General features: G+C 39.6%; 1 protein-coding gene across 1 annotated transcript in view; it reads left to right on the forward strand.

The window, feature by feature from the left end:
* Positions 1–22,424, forward strand: part of LOC103759820 (solute carrier family 22 member 15-like) — a 23,886-nt gene extending 1,462 nt beyond the window's left edge. Inside the window, exons 2-12 of the mRNA XM_008926245.3 lie at positions 1,212–1,358; positions 4,538–4,670; positions 5,315–5,479; positions 7,067–7,196; positions 8,881–9,102; positions 9,805–9,945; positions 10,738–10,823; positions 14,037–14,145; positions 17,943–18,015; positions 18,507–18,670; positions 19,662–22,424. Coding sequence (XP_008924493.3) covers positions 1,233–1,358; positions 4,538–4,670; positions 5,315–5,479; positions 7,067–7,196; positions 8,881–9,102; positions 9,805–9,945; positions 10,738–10,823; positions 14,037–14,145; positions 17,943–18,015; positions 18,507–18,670; positions 19,662–19,674 — 1,362 coding nt within the window. The 5' untranslated portion in view covers positions 1,212–1,232 and the 3' untranslated portion in view covers positions 19,675–22,424. The remainder of the gene's footprint in view (positions 1–1,211; positions 1,359–4,537; positions 4,671–5,314; positions 5,480–7,066; positions 7,197–8,880; positions 9,103–9,804; positions 9,946–10,737; positions 10,824–14,036; positions 14,146–17,942; positions 18,016–18,506; positions 18,671–19,661) is intronic.
* Positions 22,425–23,174: the final 750 nt, after the last annotated feature.

Raw genomic sequence — 23,174 nt, forward strand, 5'->3', positions numbered from 1 at the left:
GCCTGGGAGTCCGTGTCCCCCCACAGCAACTCCACCTCTGAAGACCGTCCCGGTCCCGGCCGCTGCTCCGCTGCTCCTGGGGAGGAGCCCTCCCTCCCCTCGCCGTTCTGTGCCGGCAAACATCCTCTTGCAGCCCCGCTTGGATTCGTGGGCGTTCCGAACCGGATTTGGTGCTTTTCCAAGGAGCCTGTCAAACCTCTCTCTTACCTCAGTGCTGCCTTGCGTGCTTAACTTGTCAAAGTTCATGATGTGTTTTCCTTATTCCTGTGCGCATCTTCTTATCTTGCTTGCTTTTTAAAGAGCGCCTTTTATGCTTCTGCTGATGAGGGAAACTACAGCACTTTTTTTCTGTTTCTCTTTCTTTTTTCCTATTTTAATCTCTTCTGAAAGTGGTATGCAGAGTGCTGTCTTTAAATAGTACCCACGCCCCAGCATGCAAATATTTATCTGTTTCGCTCCGTTAGTTTTCTCTCACTTCCTCCTGTTAGTGCAGTTTTGCGTTTTGAATTAAACACGACTGGGAGGAAAGGAGACTGTGCTGATTGATGGTTTTCTTTGTAACTTGTTTCTGCAAGAGTGTCCAAGGTAAGCACAGGATTAGATGACCCATTAAAACAACATCCAGCCGAACGCACCATCTGAAGACTTGTGGCCCAATGAAGGGAACCATTCTGGAGTCAAAACTTTTCTGTTAGTGGTGACATGCTAAAAATCACTAATATGTGGATATGCTTAGGGATAATGTTATTTTAAGTTAGAAAAAATAAAATCATGTGCAAAACCTGGAAGACGTTCAAAACATCTTGAAGCCCATCTCAACGAATAAATATATTCATTCAAGTAAAACTTTTATGTATAAAAAAAAGTAAGTATTAAATCTCACCTATGAAATTATAATGAAGTTTTTAATATCTTCCTTTCCTACGTCTGGCTAAAATCTGCAAGAACAAAACGAACAACTCCACACCAGGAAGGAGGGTGTGAAGATGAATCTTCCATTGGAAGTGCACCAGCCTCTCTGCTGTACTTGCTGCTCCCAACGGCCTTCATGCTCACATCTGGGGATTTAGACACAGTAGACTGACTGTGTTTTCTTTGGGATACTTTCTTTGGCGAATTGTTAATTGTTAGTTTAATGAAAAGCCTGCAATATTCCATCAGGTCTCTTTGGTATTGTTCAGGGTCAGTGATTGATTGTGTTGTATTTTAAGGTATACGTGGCTAGCCAGTCGATGCTTATTGTGCTCGTGGGAGCTGTGCCCAGGTACCACATAGACCAGGAGGGAATTCCAGCGAGCAGAGCTGAGCTTGCCAAGCACATCCGTTTTGCCAGCAACTTCACATCCATCGTCACTGAGGCGAGTACTTCCTTCAGTGTCATCAGTTCTTCTCTTCTTGGGATTTGTGCCACTGGTGCAGGACATGGCATGTGGAAAAGCCAAGCAGGGCTTAGTGTAATGTCTGGCTTATGCTACTAAAAATCTTTAGAAGCCACCATTTGGCTCTTTGACTTTATTATTATTTTTAAATCGGAAAGTATGTGACTGAATTATTAGTTTAGTTTTCCTAGTGTAAATCTAATACTTATTAATTTAGGTTGAACTTTCTGTATGTTACTTATTTTCAGTTTTACCTTCAGCTGTTTTAGAAAGTTATTATTAATGAAGAATGATCATTTAATTACAGTTTATAACTGGAATTGAGGATGAGCTCCTCCTAATGTCTGTTGAGTGCTGAGAGATGTTCAGTCTGTCGTGCCTGCACAATCTGCTGTGCATGTAAGCTTGGCCATGAGTTACATTTGTTCCTTACAGAAGATGAAACCAATATGAAAATGGAACTTGTGCACCACACGTCTGGATATTTTAATGTGTGGTGAGAGCGGGAGATGGAACAGATTGAAGTTTGCTGAGGGGGACAGAAGCCTTATTCTTCATCCTTATGCCTTATGAATTCCGGTCAAGAGGTTCTGCTTGCTTTTCCCTGGTCCCTGGGCTGTAATCCCTCAGACAGGCACGAGTGACCTGAGCAGTGCTGCCAGTGCCAGAAAACAGGCTGTGTGGGTGGCTGGAGTGGTGGCCTGAACTGCTGGAATTCTTGGAGCAGTTCTCAGTAAACTCCTATAAGACAGGTTAGCACTTAATGTAGCTGGTGCCAAATTTTACTGCCTTCCTGTTATCTCAAGTGTGACTGTGTGATGTTTACCTTGGAGAAATATAGTGACTAGACATTGGAAGAATGATGCAATATTGGATCATATCCTCTGTCAGAAACAGATTTTTTTGATTAGCAAGATCACCCTTCAGTTCCAGACTTTCAGCAGGATGCCTGATGTGGGGTAGTGCTTAATTTATAACCAAAAATCAACAAATTTTAACTAAGACTGTGTTTCTAAATGTAGGAGGCAGTGTCCCTATTTTCAAAATATGTGGTAATTCCCAAGATTCATCAAAACAGATTTATGTTCCCATGCGTTTTGGTAACTTTAAGATTTTTTAAAACTGTATTGTTAACAGTCTTCTTATGGAATCTTTAGATGCTGACCAGCATTTTGCTGCTAAGGGTCTAGTGAGTAAATCACACTTCCACATGGATATAAAGAGCTGAGAGGATGTCTGTTTTGGTGAGAGCAAAATTGGCAATGCTTTTGTTGGCAAGCTATAGTTCATTTTGAAAAATATTTAACAAGTTCTCTTTGTGCAAATAAAATAGATGGATGCATTCTTTTAAAAGTTACATTCTTCACAGCTCGTTACATTAGACTTGTTAAAATACAAACATGCATCCACCGAGCAGCACAAGGAACAGTTGGCAAAAGCAATCTTTCCTGGTTCTGCCCTGAGAAAGGAAGCTGCTTCTGTAAAGTTTATTTTCTTTATTTTGGCATTGGAGATTAAACTTTGTGGAGATTAAATATTCTCTGTTCTGTTCTGGTTATCCAGGGGAACTGTTCTCAAAAAACCTCCAGAGCAGCTCTTGACTTCTGCTGCAGGAACTAATTGTTGTAATTAATTTTGGCATAACTAAGAATTCATAAATAATAGCTTAGGCTTAGGTTATGAAAAATTGTTAGAATTGCTTCTTGCTCCGGCATCAACTCAGTCCCCTGCTTTAACAAGTGATGGTGCTTAGGGAGGTGAGTTCAGGATTGGACAGTGAGTTCAGGAACTTCTACATTTGGTGTAGAAATGGTCCCCTACTCTTGAGAAGTGGATTTTTGCAACCATATCCAGGAGCATAAAGTTGTGTGGTCTCTTGTATCAACCTGAAATACTCTGCAGGCAAGAACTGGGAGTTTGAAATCTGTATGGTGTAGAGTGCTAGAGTGGAGAAGGAGTGCTCTGTGCCTTGGAGAGCACATGCAGTGATATTTTTATTCTTTAATTTTCCTGAGGGTTTGTGCCCAGGGGTATTTCATTGTTGAAGTCTCAGAAAGTTAAGAAACCATAAGTTTTGGGGCTACATCTTCATTCAGTGTGACACTCATCTGCTTTTTTGGAAATAAATTTTCCAGTAAATACTCTGGGAATTATTTGAAATACTCAAATAATGATGAAATAGTTCTCTGGGTAAAGCTTTGTGTTGAATTAGTTTATTTCCTTTCCTGGAAAATGACTTAGGATTTTCTGATTCTTTCCCAAGCTGGTGGGGTCAGCAGTGTTTCTAAGTCCAGCAGTGTGTTTCTGTGAGTGTTGACTCTCCCTGTCCATAGTACAGGGGCTGCACAAGCTCTCTGTGTGCCTTGCCCCAGCAGGAAATAGTGTTTCATTCTGATTTCAACCCACTCTGAGCTCATTTTCTTCTCTTCTGATGATTTTTGACCGTGCTGCCTCAGTTTAGCTTTTGGATGAGGTAGAAAGTACACTTTGTGAAGAAACCCATGATGCATTTCTAACTTTGGCTTGGCTATAAATGCATGTGTGCAGTGAGATACTAAAACACCAGTGAGTAGTCTGTAAGTAGTTCTTGGCATTTTTATGAAACAAGGACATTTTTCCGTAATCCCTTCCTGATTGCCTTCGAGGGTTCAGCATGTGTATGGTGGGGAAGGGCACCAGGGATCACCAGGATCAGGAAGCACAGCTGCACAGCATTAACTCTCTGAGTACTGCAGCACTGAACGTGCATTATTCTTGCTAAGGAAGGACTTGTCATATCTGTGCTTCGAAACAGCTGAGTTGGTTCAGTGCTGGATAAGCTGTTAACAGTTCAGACTCTCCTTGTTTTAATAACCTAAGGTAAGCTGCCTGGCCAAAGCTTGGGAATTGGGGTGCAACTATTTGCACTTACTAAGTTGAAAGATTTTAATATATTACATTGAAATTTCCTGAGGGAGAGATGTTAGGGTCTGTTGGGGAGGCAAAAACATGGCTACTGTGGGCTTACCTATCAAGCTTTGAATAAAACTTTAATGGGATATAAAACAACAAGTGGGAAATGGCAAGTGAAGAATTTTGATAGATTTTTCATTGTTTTTGAGAAAAGCAGCAACTTGGTGTTCATACTTTTAATAAGGATATTCTTTTTTTTTTGGCAGTGGTACCTAATTGACCGAGAAGCCTACAAAGTAAGCCTTGCATCATCCCTATTTTTTGCTGGACTGCTCATTGGAAATATCACATTTGGCCCTTTGTCAGATAAACTGGGCAGGAAACCAGTGTATATCTCAGGTAGGAGTGTTAAAAGATTTTTCTTAAGCATTCTACATGGATAACATCTCTTTTCTTCCCTGCCCCTGGCCCACCCTGCTCAGAGGCTGCTCGTGGGTCCCCTGCTCTGTCAGTGATCTGTGTCAGCTTGTCACCCAGAGTGGAGCAGCACTGAAATTGTCAATATGAGTGTGCTGAGCAACACAGAGGTCACAGAATGTCGATGGCAGATGAAAAAGAACCTGGTTATCACTACTGGAGCGCAGTATTCCACACATTGCCCAACCATATTGTTCCAAATGAAAAATAATTTGCCCGTTTTTGGAGGGTGAGGGGGAGAATGATTTCCCTAAACATCTTTGGAGTGGGTTCCTCCTGTCCTGGTGTTCTGTTTTCCAGACCCTTTTGCAACCAAAGGGTCTTTTTGTTTAATGAGAACATTGTGTGAAGGAAATGTCACCTTTGACATTGCAGGCCTCAAGTGTGTGCCTTGAAAATGATTGTAATTTTCGTATGATGTGATTTCAGAAAGCCAAACGCAAGACATGGGAGATGAGCACTAAAGTCTACTCACTATAGTCAGTCGCTGACTGTGGTCCCTGGTCTGTTTTGGAGTTCAAGCTGTGTAGCAGAAGTACTAATTCCATTTTATTCTGTCTCTACAGGTCTCTTTTTTGATGTCATTTTTGGGTATGTCACAGCCTTAGCTCCGAATTATGACATATTTGCAGTTTCACGGTTTTTTGTTGGAATCGTGAATGGTGGAATGGCTCTTGTGTCTTTTGTCCTAACACAGGAATATGTAGGAAAATCATTTTGGTCATTTACAGGTGGGATTTGGGATATATTTAATCATTGTTACTGTGACACATATTGTTCTATCAGTGCCTTACATTTTATGTTTGTACAAAGTCAAGTCAGTTGTAGTGTAAATCAAATGAGTGTGATGTGATTCATCCAGGTTCTCATTTCTGTGGGAAAGGTGCCTGAATAAGGGAGATGGGATTGAGTTTGTTTGATAAGTAGCAAAACTGAGGTTTTCAAATTGATACAGTAATTCCTAAAATTTCTCAATTTGTACACTACATTACGTTAAAAAAGAAAACAAATGTTTTGGCAGATCCTGCCAACTTCTCCTGTGTGATACCTTGGGAAGGTATTCTGGGAAAAGTCTCTGTGAACCACAAAATGAGCTGGTGCCTGGACAGTGTTTTTTCCACTGTTGAATGTGCTGACCTTCCAGTATTTTTAAATGTCCTTTTCTCATATGCCAATGCCGAGACTTAAAATAAGTTTAACACTTGGATGTCAGACAGTTTCAAAGCTGGAGTAGCTCAGGCTGTAACGCCTTTCTGGCAGACACAACGTGGGGAAAAACATAGTCCAAATGCTGGCTTTCTGTGTCTGTGATGAGCATATTTCTCTCCCTCATTTATTCAGTGGCCTCATTCTGCTGTTTTTCTTACTTTTTTCTCTGAGCTCCTGGGGGTGTATGAGACAGTTGTGGTTTAGTTATAACCTTTCACCTTTTTTTTTAAGTACTGAATTTTCCTCTTCTGAGTTCACTTTTCTGACTTGTGCTTTCTCTCTCTCTCTCCCGCCCTTCCTCCTCCTTTGCCCGGTTGTCTCTCTCTGCTCTTCCCAGACTCCTCCCTGCAGGGCCAGCCTCCCGATGGATGGACAAGCTGGGCCATTTCCTGCTGCTTGTTGCTCTAGGTGCTCTATTCCAGTTGTGCTCAGCGTTGGGAAGGAGGGGCTGAGGGAGAGGTCGATGCTGGATGCAGCTCAGCTGTGTCAGAGCAGCTGTTGGGATGTTGGTGTGAGCTGGGCTTTGTGGGACACAGCTCCGAGTGTCTGGGGGCCACAGGATCTCCTGTGTTTGGCTGCAGAAGGTTTGTTGCTGGGCTTTTGGAGTTCCAGTTGACCCCGTATTTTAAACACTTTTCTTTATGTTAGTTCATCAGAAATCTGCTGTAATAAACCCCAGGATTGGCAGCTGGTTTTGTACTGAGCTCAGTCCTCGTACTTCTGTAACTTCCAATTTCTGCTCCACCCTGCTGCTTCTATTCAAGATTTCCCTAACAGACCTAAATAAATCACTTGCTCCCAATGCTTCCCCTCCTGTCCTCAGGTTTTCTCTTTAGTGTCTAAGTTCCTGTTCATGTCATGCTCTCTCCTATGTCCCACTCTTTTATTTTTTTAAAGGGGAAAAAAAAAACCCAACCCTCCCATACACTACACAAAGCTGTTCTTCATTGGGATTCCATGTTACACTTAAGCCAGCTGGTTCACAAGTGCTGTAAAGATAGCTCATAAAATTGCTGTTTTATTTAGGAATTTCAGGCTTCTGCTTTAAGAATTTTTTCCCTTTTGCCAATGTTTTTCTGTGGTGATTGGCTTGCTCTTGTTTTTTTCAGGTTCACTAACTAATGTGACATTTGCAGTTGGCATTGCTGTTTTTGCTTTGCTGGGTTACTGTATCAGAGAGTGGCGCTACCTCGCCTTGGTGTCGAACACTCCAGGAGTCTTCTTCCTCCTCCTCTCTTTGTAAGTGGTTCACGTGCATTCTCATGATAAGAAAAAAAACATGCAGTAATGAACCTTGTCACCATTTGAGAGGGGTGTAAAGGAGGGTGACACTTTTCTGTAGGGTTCTGTGAGCCAAGCAGGAGTTAAAACACTGTTGTGCAGGAAGAAGGGGTGTGAAGTGAAGCAGGAAGTCGGGGTTACCCAGCAGACAGGCTTGTGTTTCTGGGTGTTGTTACAACTGTGGTGACCAGCGCTGCAGAGAGCAGCTGTGTGCCAGCTGTCCAAGGAAACTCAGTTACAGATCTGCTTGGGAAGGGAAGAGAAGGCCGGCCAGAGGCTGTGAGCTGGAGCATCTGCCAGGGACAGGAACGCTGCCTTCTGCCAAGGCAGGGCTTCAGAGCTTGGGAAGGGATTGTAGAGTTCCTCTCCATGAGACTCAGCATGCAAAGGGAACTAAGTGAGAGCACTAGGAATTGCCTTTTTAGTGTGATGTGCTGTGTATCTGCTTGCTTTTGAGGTTCCTTGTGTCTATTCCTAGCGCTGCTGTGCTTGGGTGCTCCTATTTAGAATTCCCACACTGACATTATCAAAAAAATGATTATAAAATGCATCAGTATTTAAGGAATTAGATGCTAGCTTTGTCTGGGCCGTGTTCTTAGAAAATGTTCTTTTAATGTATCAAGTAATGCACCTTGTATACTCCTGGTCACTAGTTAAAGCTGTAGAAGAAATAAAAGAATAGTATTTTGCCTGCACATTAATACCAGGAATGTCTAGCACACGGCACAAATGGGAAAAAGGTCTTCTGATTTCCATTATTTTTTAGATAGATCTGCTCTTGAATTAAGTTCTGTTAAAGAATACAGTAAAAAAACCCACCTCGCTTCCTGTAGTCAAGGAAAACAAACTCTGCGGGCAGCAGAAGGAAGTTCTGCATGATGTGTTTTCCTCTATAGTGTTCTGTTTCTGATGGAGTAGAATTACTTCCCCGAAAACTAAAAATGCTGGGATCCTCTGAAGTAATGAAAGTTTAGTTTGGTTGTAGGATGTATATATCTGTTAAGAGTACTGGAGAAAATAAATGTTAAGTTAAAAATATTCCATTCCTTATTTTATGACTCATATGAAAGCTGCCACAGAGGAAAAAGAAAAGCTGGAATAATGAACTGAAGTTGTGGAAAGCCAGGATATTCTGATTATATGTGGGAATAAGAGATTTAAATCTTATATGAGCAGTGATGAGCTGGTACTGGAGCCTGACAATTAATTCCCCAGTAAGGTTTCTTTCCTTCTCTCTGCTCCAACTCGGAGCCCTTCCTGTAGTGGAGAAGCTTGAAATAAACTTTGTGAAAACCGGGTTTTGTTCAGGATGTCCAAATAGTAGAGGTTTGAGATGCTTCCTTGACTATGCTATTGTAGCATTGCCTAAGAAGTCAGTTCAGCAGAAGTCAAGAATGAGATGTAAACTTTTCTAACATGACTGAGTGCATTGTCAGGCATCTCCCAGGGATCCATCTGTAAGGTTTAACTGTATTATCACCAGGCTGCCTGGAACTGAATGTGCAGAACAGTACAACTATAATGTGTTCCTCTGGATTTTGTATTGGTATTTTTATCCAAGTATCGATTTGCAAAATGGTAAGATTGACTTTAGAGCAGTAAATGAACTTGTCATTGTTGCTCTTCTGTTCCCTCCTGTTAGCATGCTCCCAGAATCTCCACGGTGGCTGTACTCCCAAGGGAAAACAGCAGAAGCTGAAGACGTGTTGCAATATATTGCCCTTTGTAATGGAAAAGAAAGATTAAATCTAAAATTGAAACCAAGTGCAGGAACTCTGAGGAAGGATGAGTTGGCACCTGGAATCCTGAACTTGGTGAAACAACCGGTCCTTCGGTGGCGAACCATCCTTCTGATGTACATCTGGTGGGTGACAGCAAGGTGCTGAGGTGTTGGGGGTGAATCAGACACGAGGAAGTAATGAACATTTTCATCCTTTTCTCTAAAAAGTAGTATCTTTAAAAAGTACAGAACATCAATGTGTCATAAATGTGTCGGTTGATGGTAGACAATAATCCTGCGAAGTGATGTGTTACAAGGTTGCTGTTCTGTCATTGTTGCTGTTGTGTTTTATTTTCAGTATGTTACTTAGAAACTGCTTCAAAACCTACTAAGAAATAATCTGGTGAGAACATAATATTTACACAGAGTGAAATGAGAAGCTGAAGCAGAAATTACTGAGAGGATGTGTGTTTGAACCAGCCTTGGGAAGAAAAGGGCTGCACGGATTAGGCAGCCACAGAGATCTGGATTTAGAAGAAGAGTTAAGAGCCTGAAATTACATTTCACAGGTTCAGTGCAGGAAAATTGTGAGCAAGGTAAAATACAGGTTGCATAGATTTATATTAGGTGCTATCTTGAAAAGTGATACAACTGTACCAAGTTACTGTAATTAAATAGGAGCTTTTCTCATTGCCTTATTTCCCTTCCAGGAGGATCTAAGAGTTGTCTTCCTACCATGTACCTCAATATAGCTAATCCATAACTTGGCATAATTTACCTTTTAAATGCTTTCTTAGTCCTAAAGACTAGTTCTGTTAATAATATAACTTTTCTGGTTATTTTTAGGTATGTCTGCAGCTTTGTGTACTATGGACTGACTTTAAATGCTGGTGAATTAAGAGGAAATCTCTATTTAAACGTGGCTCTTTCTGGTCTTGTAGAAGTTCCAGCATTTCCTCTCTGCATGTTTTTCATTGAGAAATCCTGGTAAGAAAAACTTATTTCCTAGTTCTCTGCATGTATTTGTAGATACCCTAGAAAAATATTAACATTTTTCTCAGTCAGATACTTCACTTCTTCTAAACAGTGTTGGTTCTTTGGGGATTTACTCTGCTGTAGGAGTTTCTGCACTTGATGCAGAAATGAGACTGGTTTTCTACATCTTTGCTTTTTTAGTTTTGTTCAGATCTTACATTACTCCGGAGATAAGCTCTTCAATGATTAATGTTATTAAAAAATTTTGGTCTTTATGGAAAGAAGTGAGTAGCCTAGTTATTTAAGTACCTATAGGTTATATATCTCTCTTACATATTTTATTCAGAATAACATGGTTTTGTAGTGCCTACCAACTACAGTTGAAAGCAGTTTTCAGCATTGTTCATTTTTACCTAATCTTTTCTAAGAGAACTTTGAAGTGAGAGCTGTTCAATTTTCAGGAAGGCACGGGTGATCCATGTCTGTGTATTTTCATACTTTTCAGTGTGCTTGGAGGCCATCCTTTGTGTGGGTGCTTTTTTCCGAAGCCCAAAAATTCTGACAAGCGAGGGCTCCTCAGGGTTTCATGTAACCTGCACGTTTGGTGTCTTTGTAACGCTACTTTGGTCTCACTGAGGTCAGTGGCAAAAAGCCACAAGATGTGAAGCACTGACCAAGGTACAATAGATTTAGAGCTGTTACTTGTGCTGCTGTGTACTTCAGTACTTTGGTAATTTCCAAACAAACTGAAAATCACTGGAGGGCCTTGTTTCCATCTTTACCCGGGTGCTCTTTTCCTTCCAGGTCTGGAAGACGTAAAACCATGACGTGTTTTCTGACATTTGCAGGACTTGCCTGTGTGTTTACCATGTTTTTACCAACAAATGCTAGTAAGTGTGTGCTGCTGGCAAAGCAGAAGTTGGGATAAAAGCTGACAGAACAGCTTGATGGACACTTTGTGGCCGAGTGTATGAGGGCCTGGTGCCCTATCCATTTACACCCCTCTCTTCTCTTTTTGGGGCTGGTCAGGGAGACAGGGGCTTGTCTATATTCCTTTTAACTCCTTACAGGCATTATTTGACTGTTAGTTGACTAAGTTGGCCTGGCTGTAAGCCCTTGGCTCTCTGAAGGCCAGCCCAAGATGTCCCATTCTGTCTCAGATACTGACCCTGCATTCATTGATCACTATTAAGCAGTTCACCTTAAAGTGCTGGATTTCATAGCTAGACCACTATGCAGTGTAATCTTGGTTTGGATCTTGACAGTGTGAGGTGCCAAGCTTAATTTTACAGTGGTTTTGGTGGCATGTGGTATTTACAGAAATAAAAACCGAACATTTTCCAGAATTAGAAGTTCAATTCATCATTAAAAAACACCACAAAAAGCCAATAAAAAGCTTTAAAAAAATAATTTTGTTCTTGAGAATTAGAAATGGAAGTCAGAATTGCAGTATGGAAGCCACAGGGATGGCAGGAAGCTTGCTGCCTTTGTCAGACTCAACTGGGTATTGCTGTGTTGTGCAGTTGTGAGGATAGCTCGTGGTAACAGTGGAGCATCATCACATGTGTTTCTCTTCTCAAAAGATGTGTTTTTCTCTGACATTGTCAGTGACATTCACAAAATGTTCGGTTTTGTCTTTTCAATTTTATTTCCATTCCAAGTACATTTTTTTCTATGCTAGTATTTATTTTAGCTACTGAAAACTTAGGTCTGTGTGACACTAACAAGTAGAAGTGGCTGCTCTTTGCTTGTGTTTTTCTTAACATCCCATCAGTAGAAATACTTCAGCCTTAACAGTGTTCTGACTGAGAGCACCAGCTCTGTGATCCCAAAGTAGTCTCCCATAGGCTACGTTTATCCTTAACAGATATAAATGCTGTCTGGCATCCAGTTCTAATTGATCTGAGAGAAGGCTCAGGAAGAAAAGCAGACAGAGAGAAAATGTCCCATAATCTGATATGGCATTAATTCAAGTCCTCAGACATTTTCTTGCTCCTTTTATTGAGGCAGTGTCTTCCTTTATTCCAACAACTTTGCTCTTTGTGCTTCTCTTTATGAATTTTAAAACAAAATGATAGAAAAGCAGTAGGGTAATAATTCCTGAAGAGTTCCTCATTTACAGGAAGTCTTCTGCCTTTTCCAGTTGATTTGTCTTTAATCCCATTAAAACATCTGACTTGGCACTGTGGTGAGAGTAAAGCTGGCTCTTGGCCCAGAGTGATCTGTGTCAGTTCAGAAGAAAGAAATTTGGTTCCAAGCATGATGACGATGAGTCACTTTGGATGAAACAAGGATTGCTGCAGCTCCAGTCTGACCCTCCCATTACTATTACATTTGTCTAAGTCTCTGTTCTTCCGAGTGATTGATAAGATCCTTGATTTTATTACAAGGGATTTAAGGTTTTAATGAGATGTTGGGCACCTGCCTCTCATGTCTGTAACCTTTGCTTGATTTCTAAATAACTCTGCTAACTTGTGAATGAGAATCTGATCAGAATGATTTCCCCTGTGGAATAAACCAAGAGCATTTCTGATATTAAAGATGTGTACTGAATTGGAGACTAAAATTCTGCCAGTGGTTATGTAAAGACTGATATAACCCTCAGCTCCCTCTTTCCTTATCACTTAAAATTCATCAATTAGTTTGTGTATCAGACTGGAAGATGGTGAGGGAGAGTGGCAGTGGAGGGGCAATGGAGCTGTAATACTATTTTCTTTCAAAAGCTGCTGTAGAGCAGAAAGACCATCTGCATTTTGTGTCTGCTTTATACTGCAGCAAGCAAAGGAGACTCCCAGGCTAGGGGTAACTGGATTTTAGCTTTCATTGAGATTTATCTGTTTGTGGCTTTCCTTGATATGCTTTCCACTGCAGCAGGAAAGAGAATTTGCAGTTCTTTAAATCTATTTTACCTCAGCTCTAGTTAATGTTGAGTATTTTGTGCTGAGAACGCCCCTTTCATGGTGGGTACTTTGTCTGAAGTAAGTTTAAAGACTCCTTCAGTCTCAAAAGTCCTGCTCAAATGAACTTTTACTCATGAAGGTGACTGACAGAGGGTGAATCTACGTAATAGCACTGGGAGGACCAGCTTCACGCCTTTCCATCTGGCAACTGTGTGTAATATTCCAGTTCCTCCCGTGTAAAAGGAGAACTTGGGTGAAAATGTTGCGTCTGTTTTGCATGAATTACAGAAATAAGTGCAAAAAATGCATCACACTTAAAGAAATTAAATCAAGTTTCTGGATTTCAGTTTACATACAGATGAATTTCTTCCTCAGTTGAAACAGAATCTGACTGGATGAATTATACTGGAAGTACTGATGGGCAAAATTAAAAGAAAAGCAACTGAGAAGCAATCAGTTTCCCATGACTTAATGAACATTATTTGATCCAAATCAAAAACGCTGAACTCAGTGCTAAGGAAGGGAACCTGAAATACAGCTAATCAGAATACTTGTTCTTTTTTCATCTAAAAAAGCATTAAATTCTCTTTTTATTAAAACATATGGTGCAAACATAACCATAACCAAAATCACGTTAATGAAAGCCAGGTTTCTTTTGGACTCTAAAAGATGCACACTTCAGTTTGGCCAACCAAACTCTGTCTCTTAGTAAACTTAGTAAATGCATTAGCATTTGTTCTTTCCAATTACAGAGCTGTCACAATTTTAAGTCCCAACAGGGTGTCCTTGGGGAGCAAATAAACTGTTGAGGTGAATGAAGTTTCATGGTTTTAATCTAATAAATTAGTCAAGAAGGGTATGTTGTCTGTGCTTGTCAAAGGACGCAGTTACCTGGGAAGATGTTCTGACTGCAGAGCTGGAAGCAGCAGCCCTTCCTTTAGACATGTGATAGTTTGACAGTTTCCAAACAAACAAAAAGGATCTGATTTCCTTTGTCCTAAATACAATTTTCCTAAGCTAGCTTAAGAAACTAGCTTGGTTGGGAAGAGCTGAGATACTGCTTTTGTGCTCGTAGTTGAAAAATGTATGGGTTTAAACACTGCTTTCTGTGACAGTCTCCAAACAAGGACTAGAAATTTGTGTAAAGAAAGAATAAGAAAAGAGACTCTTTATACTTACATCCTGTTTTCTCTTTCCTGAAAGATCTCCTCCTGGGTCCCACTTTGTTAGCTCTGTGTGGAAAAATGATGGTCAGTGCTGCTTTCAACATCCTGTATATTTATACATCTGAGCTGTACCCAACAGTGCTGAGGTAATTTAGCAGAGCTTCTGGGTAAATGAAATTGTTTTCCATGCTCGGGATTGCAGATGTGCTTTAGCATTTATCTGTAATTATTTTTACCTGAAATAACTGTATGAGTTCTTTCTGTAAGTAAGGCAGCTCACCAGGGCTGGAAAGGGCTTCTCCAAGTAGTCACACATTTTGCACCAGTGCACTTTTCCAGGCTGTTTGGGGAAATTTGCTCTTGGTCTGAATCCAGAGCAAAACCATGAAAACCAGCTTCTTGTGCTGCAGTGCTTGGTGATGTGTTTATCATTTCTACTATTGATTTTTGGGAGTACAATTACAGGGAGCAAACCCAAACACAATGATGTGATGGAAGTGTGTGCTACCTTAATAATAAATGCAGACTGTGCAGTAAGGACTAGTTACAGTCCTTTTGTGTGCTTACATCTCTCATATGACTTAGTTTGCCTGCTGGAAAGCAAGTTCTTTTCTATATCTTTGTTATTTAATGAAATATTTATAATGCAACCCATTTTAATGGTATCTATATGACAGTCATTTGCTCTACACCATTTAATTAATGGTGTAGAGCTAAAAACCTTAATTTATTTTTCATAGTTCTTACCAACTCTCTGTGAAGTTACTCTCCTGTTGTCCCAAGATAAATCTGAGATAGGAAAACATAATACAGTCTTGTTCTTCTCACCCTCATGTTGGTCCCATGTGATTTTCTGGATGTACTCTAAGTACGTGTTCAGGCTTTGAGCCACATTGCATGAGTCGATTAAGAATAGCAACTGCAAATGTACTCAAAAAAACTGAGCCCAGTTTAGAGAGAGCAGGAAAGTTGAAAGGTGATGTGGAGTAGGAAGGTGTCCCAGCTGGTAGATGTGGCTGTAGTTAGTTAGGATGGTGACAAATCACTTGAATCCAGGGCTTTGAGGGCTTTGGGGGGAAATGAAAAAACAAACAAACAGAAAAGTTGGGGGACTCCTTGGATTGGCTTTTTTTTTTTTTTTATATCACGGTTCATAAATTACCATGTTAGGGAGCCATAAAAGCTGGACTGTGGATGCAGCTTCAGCAGTACCACTGATGAGGATGGAAGTGGAGTGACTGTTTGTAGATACTGAGCTTGTGGTTCTTGGCACAGCTTTAGGTTGACTATGCACGTCCCAGGCACACTGACTGCAGTTGGATGTGGGAGATTGTTTGCATTCTCCCCATCCAAACTTCAGACCCTCCTTGTTTTCCTTTTTATTTTTGAGCACATTTGATTTTTGTTTGTTTGTTTCCCTGTCCCCTCTACTTTTCAGGAATTAAGAATCAAGAAAATGAAATCTGAAAATGTTTTTAATTTATCAGCTTCTGCTTGTTTTGCTGTGTTTTCATGCTACACTGTCTCCTTAAGTCCTTTTGATGTCTGGTGCCAAGTATGTGACAGCTCATGCCTAGCAGGAATTACAGCAGCATCTCTGTGTGTATGAAACTAAGTAATTTTCATGAGGAATATTAAAAAAAAATCAAGTAAAGTGCTGCTTCATTTGAGAATCTGCACTAATATTCTGGCAAAAAAAAAGTACTTTGTATGGCAAATTCACAGACCACCAGGGGAGAAAATGTAAGGAGAAAGACAGTTAAAAAAAATAGTAACTTTATTAGACCAGTTTAGTAATGTGACAAACTAATACATTAAACCATATGAAGATTCCTGACGTGACAATTTATACATTTAAAAACATTTGATAAATCTCTGGTCCTTTTAATTGCAAATATTATAGTTTCTGCAAGAGAAGTAGTGTGATGGGTGAGTGTTAAATTTAAAGCAAAACATCAGCACCACCTGGTGGTCTCTGCAAAGCTTTGTAGTGCTCCTGGATCAGTCCTGGGATGAGACGTACATTCAAAGGCAGAGGAGGTGGAATAACTATTTTTTTGCCTTTTTTTTTTTTCAGGTGAATGTTTTGCAGAAAAATTAAACGTCTTCAGTATTACTGCTCTGTATTTAAACTTACTATTTTAAGTATGAGGATTGTTAGGCCTCTGTTTTAAGTTAACTGGTACATGCAGCAGTGACAAATACACCTCATGGTATAAACAGGACAGTGCTACAGGCTGGGGAGTCTTTGGGCTTGGGGCTTTTTTTTCCTTTTTGATGTGTCATTAAAATACCTGCTGGGGAATGAAAAAAAGTTAAAAATAGAAAATTTCACTGCTGTTGCATTTTGGACAAAGAGGAAGGTTATCTTTGGGAACAAATTGTAATCATAGCTCAGTAATATAGATGTAAAAACTCATGGGGGTTTTTTCGTGAGAAAGTAGTTGCAAAATGATGACATCCTTGTGTGTCTTGGGTGAAGTCAGAGTGAAGCCATTGCACTGCCTAGGACAGCTTTTCTTGCTTATTTTCAGTAATTATTAAACTATTTGATTATTTTCACAGTGGGGAAACTATCCTTGGGTCTTTTAATAACTGCTTTCATTTTGCATTGGAATGGCAATGATACAATTTGCATTTAGGATCACATTTTACCATATTCCCTCTCAGCAGAAAGTTAAGAAGCCAGCAAACCTCTGGGCATGGACAGACTTGGGATCTGTGGGAAGGATGCTTCCAAAGGAATGGTTCACACACAGACTGGTGTGTCCCATCATGCAGGGATTTTGTTGGCAAGGGAGGTGCTTGGCCTTGTCTTGTGGGGTTTGGGTTGATGTGGCCTAACTGTGAGGAAACGTGGGTTGTTATTTTCCTTTTCCCAAGAGGACTTGATGAGAGAAAAGGTTGCCTTTTCTGTTTATTTTACTTCAAAGTCACTGGCCTCTCATCAACTCCTTCCACCTGTTTCCCTTCACCTGGCAAAGGGCAATCAGGAAGGGACATGCAGGTGGGTGACATTGGGATACCAGTGACCGGTGTCACCACTCTCCTCATCGTGCTTATTCCTGTCACTGTCTTCCTGTCTTTGGAGGAGGAAAAGGGTGAGCAGGAGGGGGAAAAAAGATGAGCAGGAACAGCTCAGCTCAGCAGCGAGACTGAGGATGATGATGAATGAGAGGAAGGAACCAAGCAATGCAGAGAGAGCAGCCACCATGACCTTGTTACCATCTCGCTGGTGACTGGTGCTGACACCCATCTCTGAAGGGCTGTTAAATCCTGTATTTAGGAATGATACAGAGATGGAAGAGTTTTTGCAATTGTTCAGAAAATTAAAGACTGAGGACTTTTTAACTTTCCTTTGAAGAGGATCTTGCTGTTCTAAGCCATGATTATCACAGTCTGGATGAGATTATTTTAAACTTGTCTGAAAATTGAAGGGAGCACAGAATTCAGCATCTGGCCAGATATTTTCAACCTTCTCACTGAGTTATTTTCTGTTTGGAGGTAAACACTGACTTTTCATCTGTGCACCCCGAGGTGGCAGAGGAGAGGCTGCTGCAGCTCAAGCTGGAGATAAGATTCAGCATCTTCTCTCTGAAGATCCTGCCACATTTTGAAATCATTCCCCATTCAGGGATGCCCAATTAAATTGCCTTAGGGTGCAGGTTGGAAAGCCTCTCTGTTGGTTGATTGAAGGATTGATTGCACAACAGGGTGGTTTTGGGAGCGTTTGAAAGAGTGTGATTTTACCTTACCTGCATTCAGTTGAGGAAAGTCTTTGGAGTAACCACTGGAGGTCTTTAAAAACTTTATTTAAATTCAAGATTACTGATAATTTAAAATATATATATATAAGTTGGCTTGGACACTGCCACCACATGTTCATGCATGATTCAGTTGTGTATTCTGAAAGTACAAACTTTGCATCCTTTGTTCAAAACAGAAATGCTGGCTTGGGTGTCTGCTCCATGTCTTGCAGATTTGGGGGCATTTTGGCTCCATTTGTGCCATCTATGGTAAGATTATTTTCAACTTTTTTATGTAACTCAGATTTATTAAATTCTCTCAAAAGCACTTTACTCTTTTTGGTATCATGTCCACCCCTATTCCTTGGAAAAAAAATTGATTTTATGAAAAATTAAATAGTGTTCACTCGATTTCAAGAATGAACAATCTTAAAAATACCTAGTATTTTGTCATTTTTGGAAATAGTCTAATGTTTTATGTTGTCACTATTTCATCTCTGAATGAAATGGTTGCCATGTAATGCCTTTGGTACTGCTAAGGCTCACTCAGTATCTGAGTTTTCTTAGACATGTAAACAAAGCTTTCATATGAAGCTGTTTCTGTGAAATGGCATTTATTGGGTTTCTTTCCTCTACCAGAATATGGATAATTGCACAAACTGCTGGATTGACAAGCTGTAGTCTTTTGGTTTTGACTGCGGTTTGTGGTTTTTGAGAGCAGGCAAGAATGCTGGGTTTTTACTCTGGGTTTTTAATTTCAGAAGTCTCTCAGTCCTTCTATACCGTTCGTGGTGTTTGGAATCACTGGACTGTCTGCAGGATTCCTGACTCTCCTTCTGCCAGAAACACTAAATAAGCCAATTGCTGAGAGCATCGACAGCCTCCAGAGTCCCAGATACCAAGTGCTTAAAAATGAAGAGACAGAGTAATTAAATATTTTTTTTTTATAACTTTGCATTATTTTCCCCTCTATCTTATGTGAACTATGGTTGACCTGCATCTTGGTCAGACTGTGCATTAACAAACATGAAGTCTTTAGAGCCATCCTTCTCCTGCATTCAGCAGAGATTAAATCTATTCCTTGGCTCTTAAGGATGAAAAGGCTCCACAACATTCATCTGTAGGTCTTACATTATGTATAAATGAATATGATTTTGTTTCTTTTAAAGGAAAACCGATTTTAAAAAGACAGTCTGAAATAATCAACCACAATACTTTCAGTAACATTCCTATGCTTTTACAGGAAAACAACTGGGCGTATTTTTTATATATTGGATTGTGCCTTTTTGTCATGTTTATAGTGGAACATAATCTACTATTAATACATATCTGAATGTTTTGTCCTTCGTTAGTCTCCTGGGTTAAAGCCATTTTAAGTGTTTTCCTGTTGTTGATATGCACTAAATGAAACTTCTGAAGTGGGAAATGAAATTTTTGTTTGATTCAACAAGTAATAGAATAGAAAATGTAAAGTATATCCCCTCAGTTTGGGAATGGTTTCCCAAAAGAATTAGTCTTAAAAGGGAGGGGTAGGGGGGGATTTCTATAAGAAAGGAATTGGTATCTTAGAATTAAACAGGCTTAGTGTAGAAGTAAAAGAATATGTGGTTTTCTTATGTTTTTTCTTTCTATGCTATCTTGTGAATTATCTGGTAATTATTGTACTTAATCAGTTTAATTATACTACACGCACTATTCTGCTCTCTTTCTATGCCTAATACAGAGTAATACTGCATTCAGTTGAACTGGAAAAAAACCCCAACAGCTTCTGCGCTTTTCAAATACCACTTCACTTCTAATGTTTAAAAAAATCAATGAATTCTGGTTTTCACCTTTAATATTAGGCTATGAAATAGGACAAGGCAAAGAAGATATGTAAAACATTTTTAAGTAATTATTTCTCTTCTGTCTGACAGGCAAAGCAGTTAGAAGAAAACACTTGAGTTTGAGGCCTGTCTGGTGGAAAATGAAGCCTCCACTGAGAAGATGCTGTAACAGCTGAAGGGCAAAGTGCTGCTCCCTGTGTCTGACAGGAAACATTCCAGGACTCATGTATAATGCTGTTTGTAGCATGTTGAACAGCTCTGTGTGGAGACACACTGAGAAGATGGAAGGAGTTGATCAAAGCTTGTGAGAAAAGAGCTGACAAATCTGTGCATTAATTTAATGACTTAACAAAAGCCCACTTCAGAGGTTTGGACTTCTCTACAGCTTCTTGAAGTGAAGTATTAATTTATTTTACAGGACGTAATTGCCAGCTTCAGATGAAGCTATGATGTTGTAATTGAAGTGATGTATAATTTAAAATTTAGATGGCCTTATATATTCTGTCAAGCTGGAAATGTGAAAAGGAGCAGCATCCTGTATATGCTAATTTTCTCTGCAGGTTTTTTGCCTCTAGACTACAGTGTATACCTCACAGTGTGAAGAGACCAAAGATCTGTGTGGGTTGTTGGCCTTAGGTCTAGCATAAGAAACCTGAGCAGGAGATCTGAAAGGAGAATAAATGGATTCTGTTGTGGGAGACAGCAAGTTTTTGTTGGAGAAGATGCCTTAAATGAAAAATAATACTATATTGGAAAAATTGTCAGGACTTGAAGAGGTGCATTTAAAGGAGAGGATGAGTAACCTTTTAGACAAAGGTTATTAAGTTCTAGCTGTACATGTGGAATGAGAAATTATTGAGCATGAGTTATATATTGTATAATATATGTAGTAATATATAATCCCATATATTTCATATATCAGTTGGAAATTCTTCCTGCAAGGGAACAGTGTTTGGTTAACAGTTAATGTATTTACGTTGGAATAGATGCATCACAACCGTTACAGATTTTTTTTATGGCAAACACAATTTTGTTATTAAAAAGACAATTATTTTAACATCTGTATTATGAGTGCTGCTTTTTCCAGGATGTTTACCCAGGCTTTTTTGAAGAATACTTGTATTGTTTTGATTTTGGCCCTTTATCTAATGTGTTGATAGCAAAAGGTTACTGCTGGGCCACTGTGTTTTGAGAAGTTCCACAGTTAAATAATAGTTCGAGCACCTCTGGAAGTGTGTGTGCATTTTTACACACACCAAAATCTGTGCTGTGCCCACATGTGCTTTTCCAGGAGCCTGATCAGGACCCTGAGAGGTGAAGATCAGTTGGTGATCAGAACAATGCTTAGATAATGTTGACATACGGGTGCATTTCCTTAGCCTCCAGGGATGAAGCTTGATGACAAACAGTCTATGGAATGTGCTCCAAACTTTTATCTTCTGATCATTTATTTATTAATTCGCTTTCATGAGGATTAGAATGGAGTTTGTGATTTTTTTCTTCCCTGACTAATATTAACACCTTCCATTGCATTAACATTTATAACCATAGTGACTGATTGTACGTCTTCAAAGGATAATTGGGTCAGCAGGGATATCATAGAGACCAAGTTTTGTTACTGTTGACTTCAATTTTTTTATTACAGGAAATAAAATTTAATAAGAAACAGAATGATATCAAGTTATATTCCCAAAGCAGAGACTCAACTTTGGAAAGGGAGGATCATAAAGGTACCACCATGTGGCGGGAGTGTATTTCTCCCTCCTGCACTGCATCAGTGCATTTTTCCTCTTACTTTTATTCAACATTATGTGAAAAATGGGAAACCAAATAATTTGCCTTTTGAACATGGTTATTTCTGCTTTATTTGACCTGGAATTAATGAATTCTTTGCCTGGGGTGACTTCTGTGAATGCGGTGGATTGATGACCATAAAGCTGTGTGTCCCCAAAGACAATGATCTTTCCAGCAGCCCTGGCATGACTCGTGGTACCTGGAGCTGTTTTTAGGAGGCTAGGCCAGTGTGGAATCTGCTTTGGTACTTTGTCTCCAAGATACAAAAAAAATAAATATGGACAGAAACATCAACTTCTGGTTTTGCTTCATACAGTTTCCCTTCAATTTAACACCTTATTTACCATTTTACTTTAAATATCCTTGCTGCATTTTGCTACTGCAGTATAAAAAGGTGGTATTTGGGGGGAAAAAAAGCATTTTTCCAAGTATATATTTAGAAGTAAGGAAATAATTAGAAAGACTTTGTTGGACTAATATAACGTGTGCATTATGTCTTATAAGGTATAAGTGACACACCAACCATATGTCATTCCTTACTGTATTTGTCACAGCAAATTGGAAAAGGCAGCACTTTGGTCAAATAACTGAGTTTTTTTTTTGGGTAGATGTCTTCCCTTAAAGCTATGACTTTGTACAACTTGAAGTTCTTCATGTAGAGCAACTCTTTTTCTCATTATGTTTAATGAAGACAAAGCATTTTTTGGGGGGGGGGGAATGCCCTAATTCTTTACTCAGTGTGGGACCATTATCTGTTGATTTTCCACTTCTCTGTAAAAAGAACAAAAGGAGCTGAATTAATTCAAGTGGCTTAATTATACACATTAGGTCACAATCTCCATCCTTAAATACCACTTTTGGCTCTTCCCCTGTGCTTTATTTGTGTGTAGAAATTTGATTGTAATGTTGCATCTGCACTGTTCATCTGTTTCTGTGTTAAAACAATGTCTTCAGTGCTTTAGCACTTGATTGTGAAATTGCTTTTCTTTCTTTATCTGTTTTTAAACTGATTTGAAGTCTTTATCCCAGCATTTGAGAAAGTTCTGCTACTTTCTGGATTTTTTTTTCATGTTTCAGCTGCAAATGTCAAAGTATTAAAAAAAAAACCGAACCAAACATTGGCTGTCCTTAAATACATCTGTGATGTTCACAAGTTGTCCAGAAAGAAAGTCTGAGCTGATTTCAGCTCTTTCACTCCTCCCTGTGTTTCACCTTTAATATTGCTGTATTTTTCCCTGAGGAATGCTGGGGTTCTTTTCTGACTTGAGTGCTGCTGAGCAGGGGCAAAGCTTCAACATTCATTTATGCCACCTACGTTTTAATGCCATTTGCCTGTCATTAGGCAATATTTATCCTTTAATTCTTGGTTGGGTTTGTTTAAGCCCCAGTTTCCCCCTTGTCAGAGGAAGAATATCAATTATAAATGGAAAAGTAATGAAAAAGTTACTGGAGGATAATGAAAAATTATTTTTCCACTACTCCTTCAGTTCATGCTGTCTTTTGTTTTTTGTTGCACATTCTCTCGTTCCCCAGCCCTCCTGGTGCCTGACTGATTCTGGAGAAGCATCAGGGATTCAGCTGAATCTACATTTTCCTGGCTGGCAAATAGCCACTGCTTTCTTTTGTCATCAGCCAGTCATATAGACCCCCTCTCCCCACACACACCATGTTAAAAATCAGGTCAAGTATAAAGGCAGGGGTTGAGTTCCTTTTTCCTGAAAGGAAATTTTGCCCAATATTCATGTCAAGCTCATCTCAGTGATCTTTTTCATTATCCCATTTGATGTTCCATCAAAGCTGTTTCCTCCT

This window comes from Manacus vitellinus, unplaced genomic scaffold (genome assembly GCF_001715985.3).
Source record: "Manacus vitellinus isolate BGI_N305 unplaced genomic scaffold, ASM171598v3 scaffold_48_pilon, whole genome shotgun sequence".
NCBI lineage: Eukaryota > Metazoa > Chordata > Aves > Passeriformes > Pipridae > Manacus > Manacus vitellinus.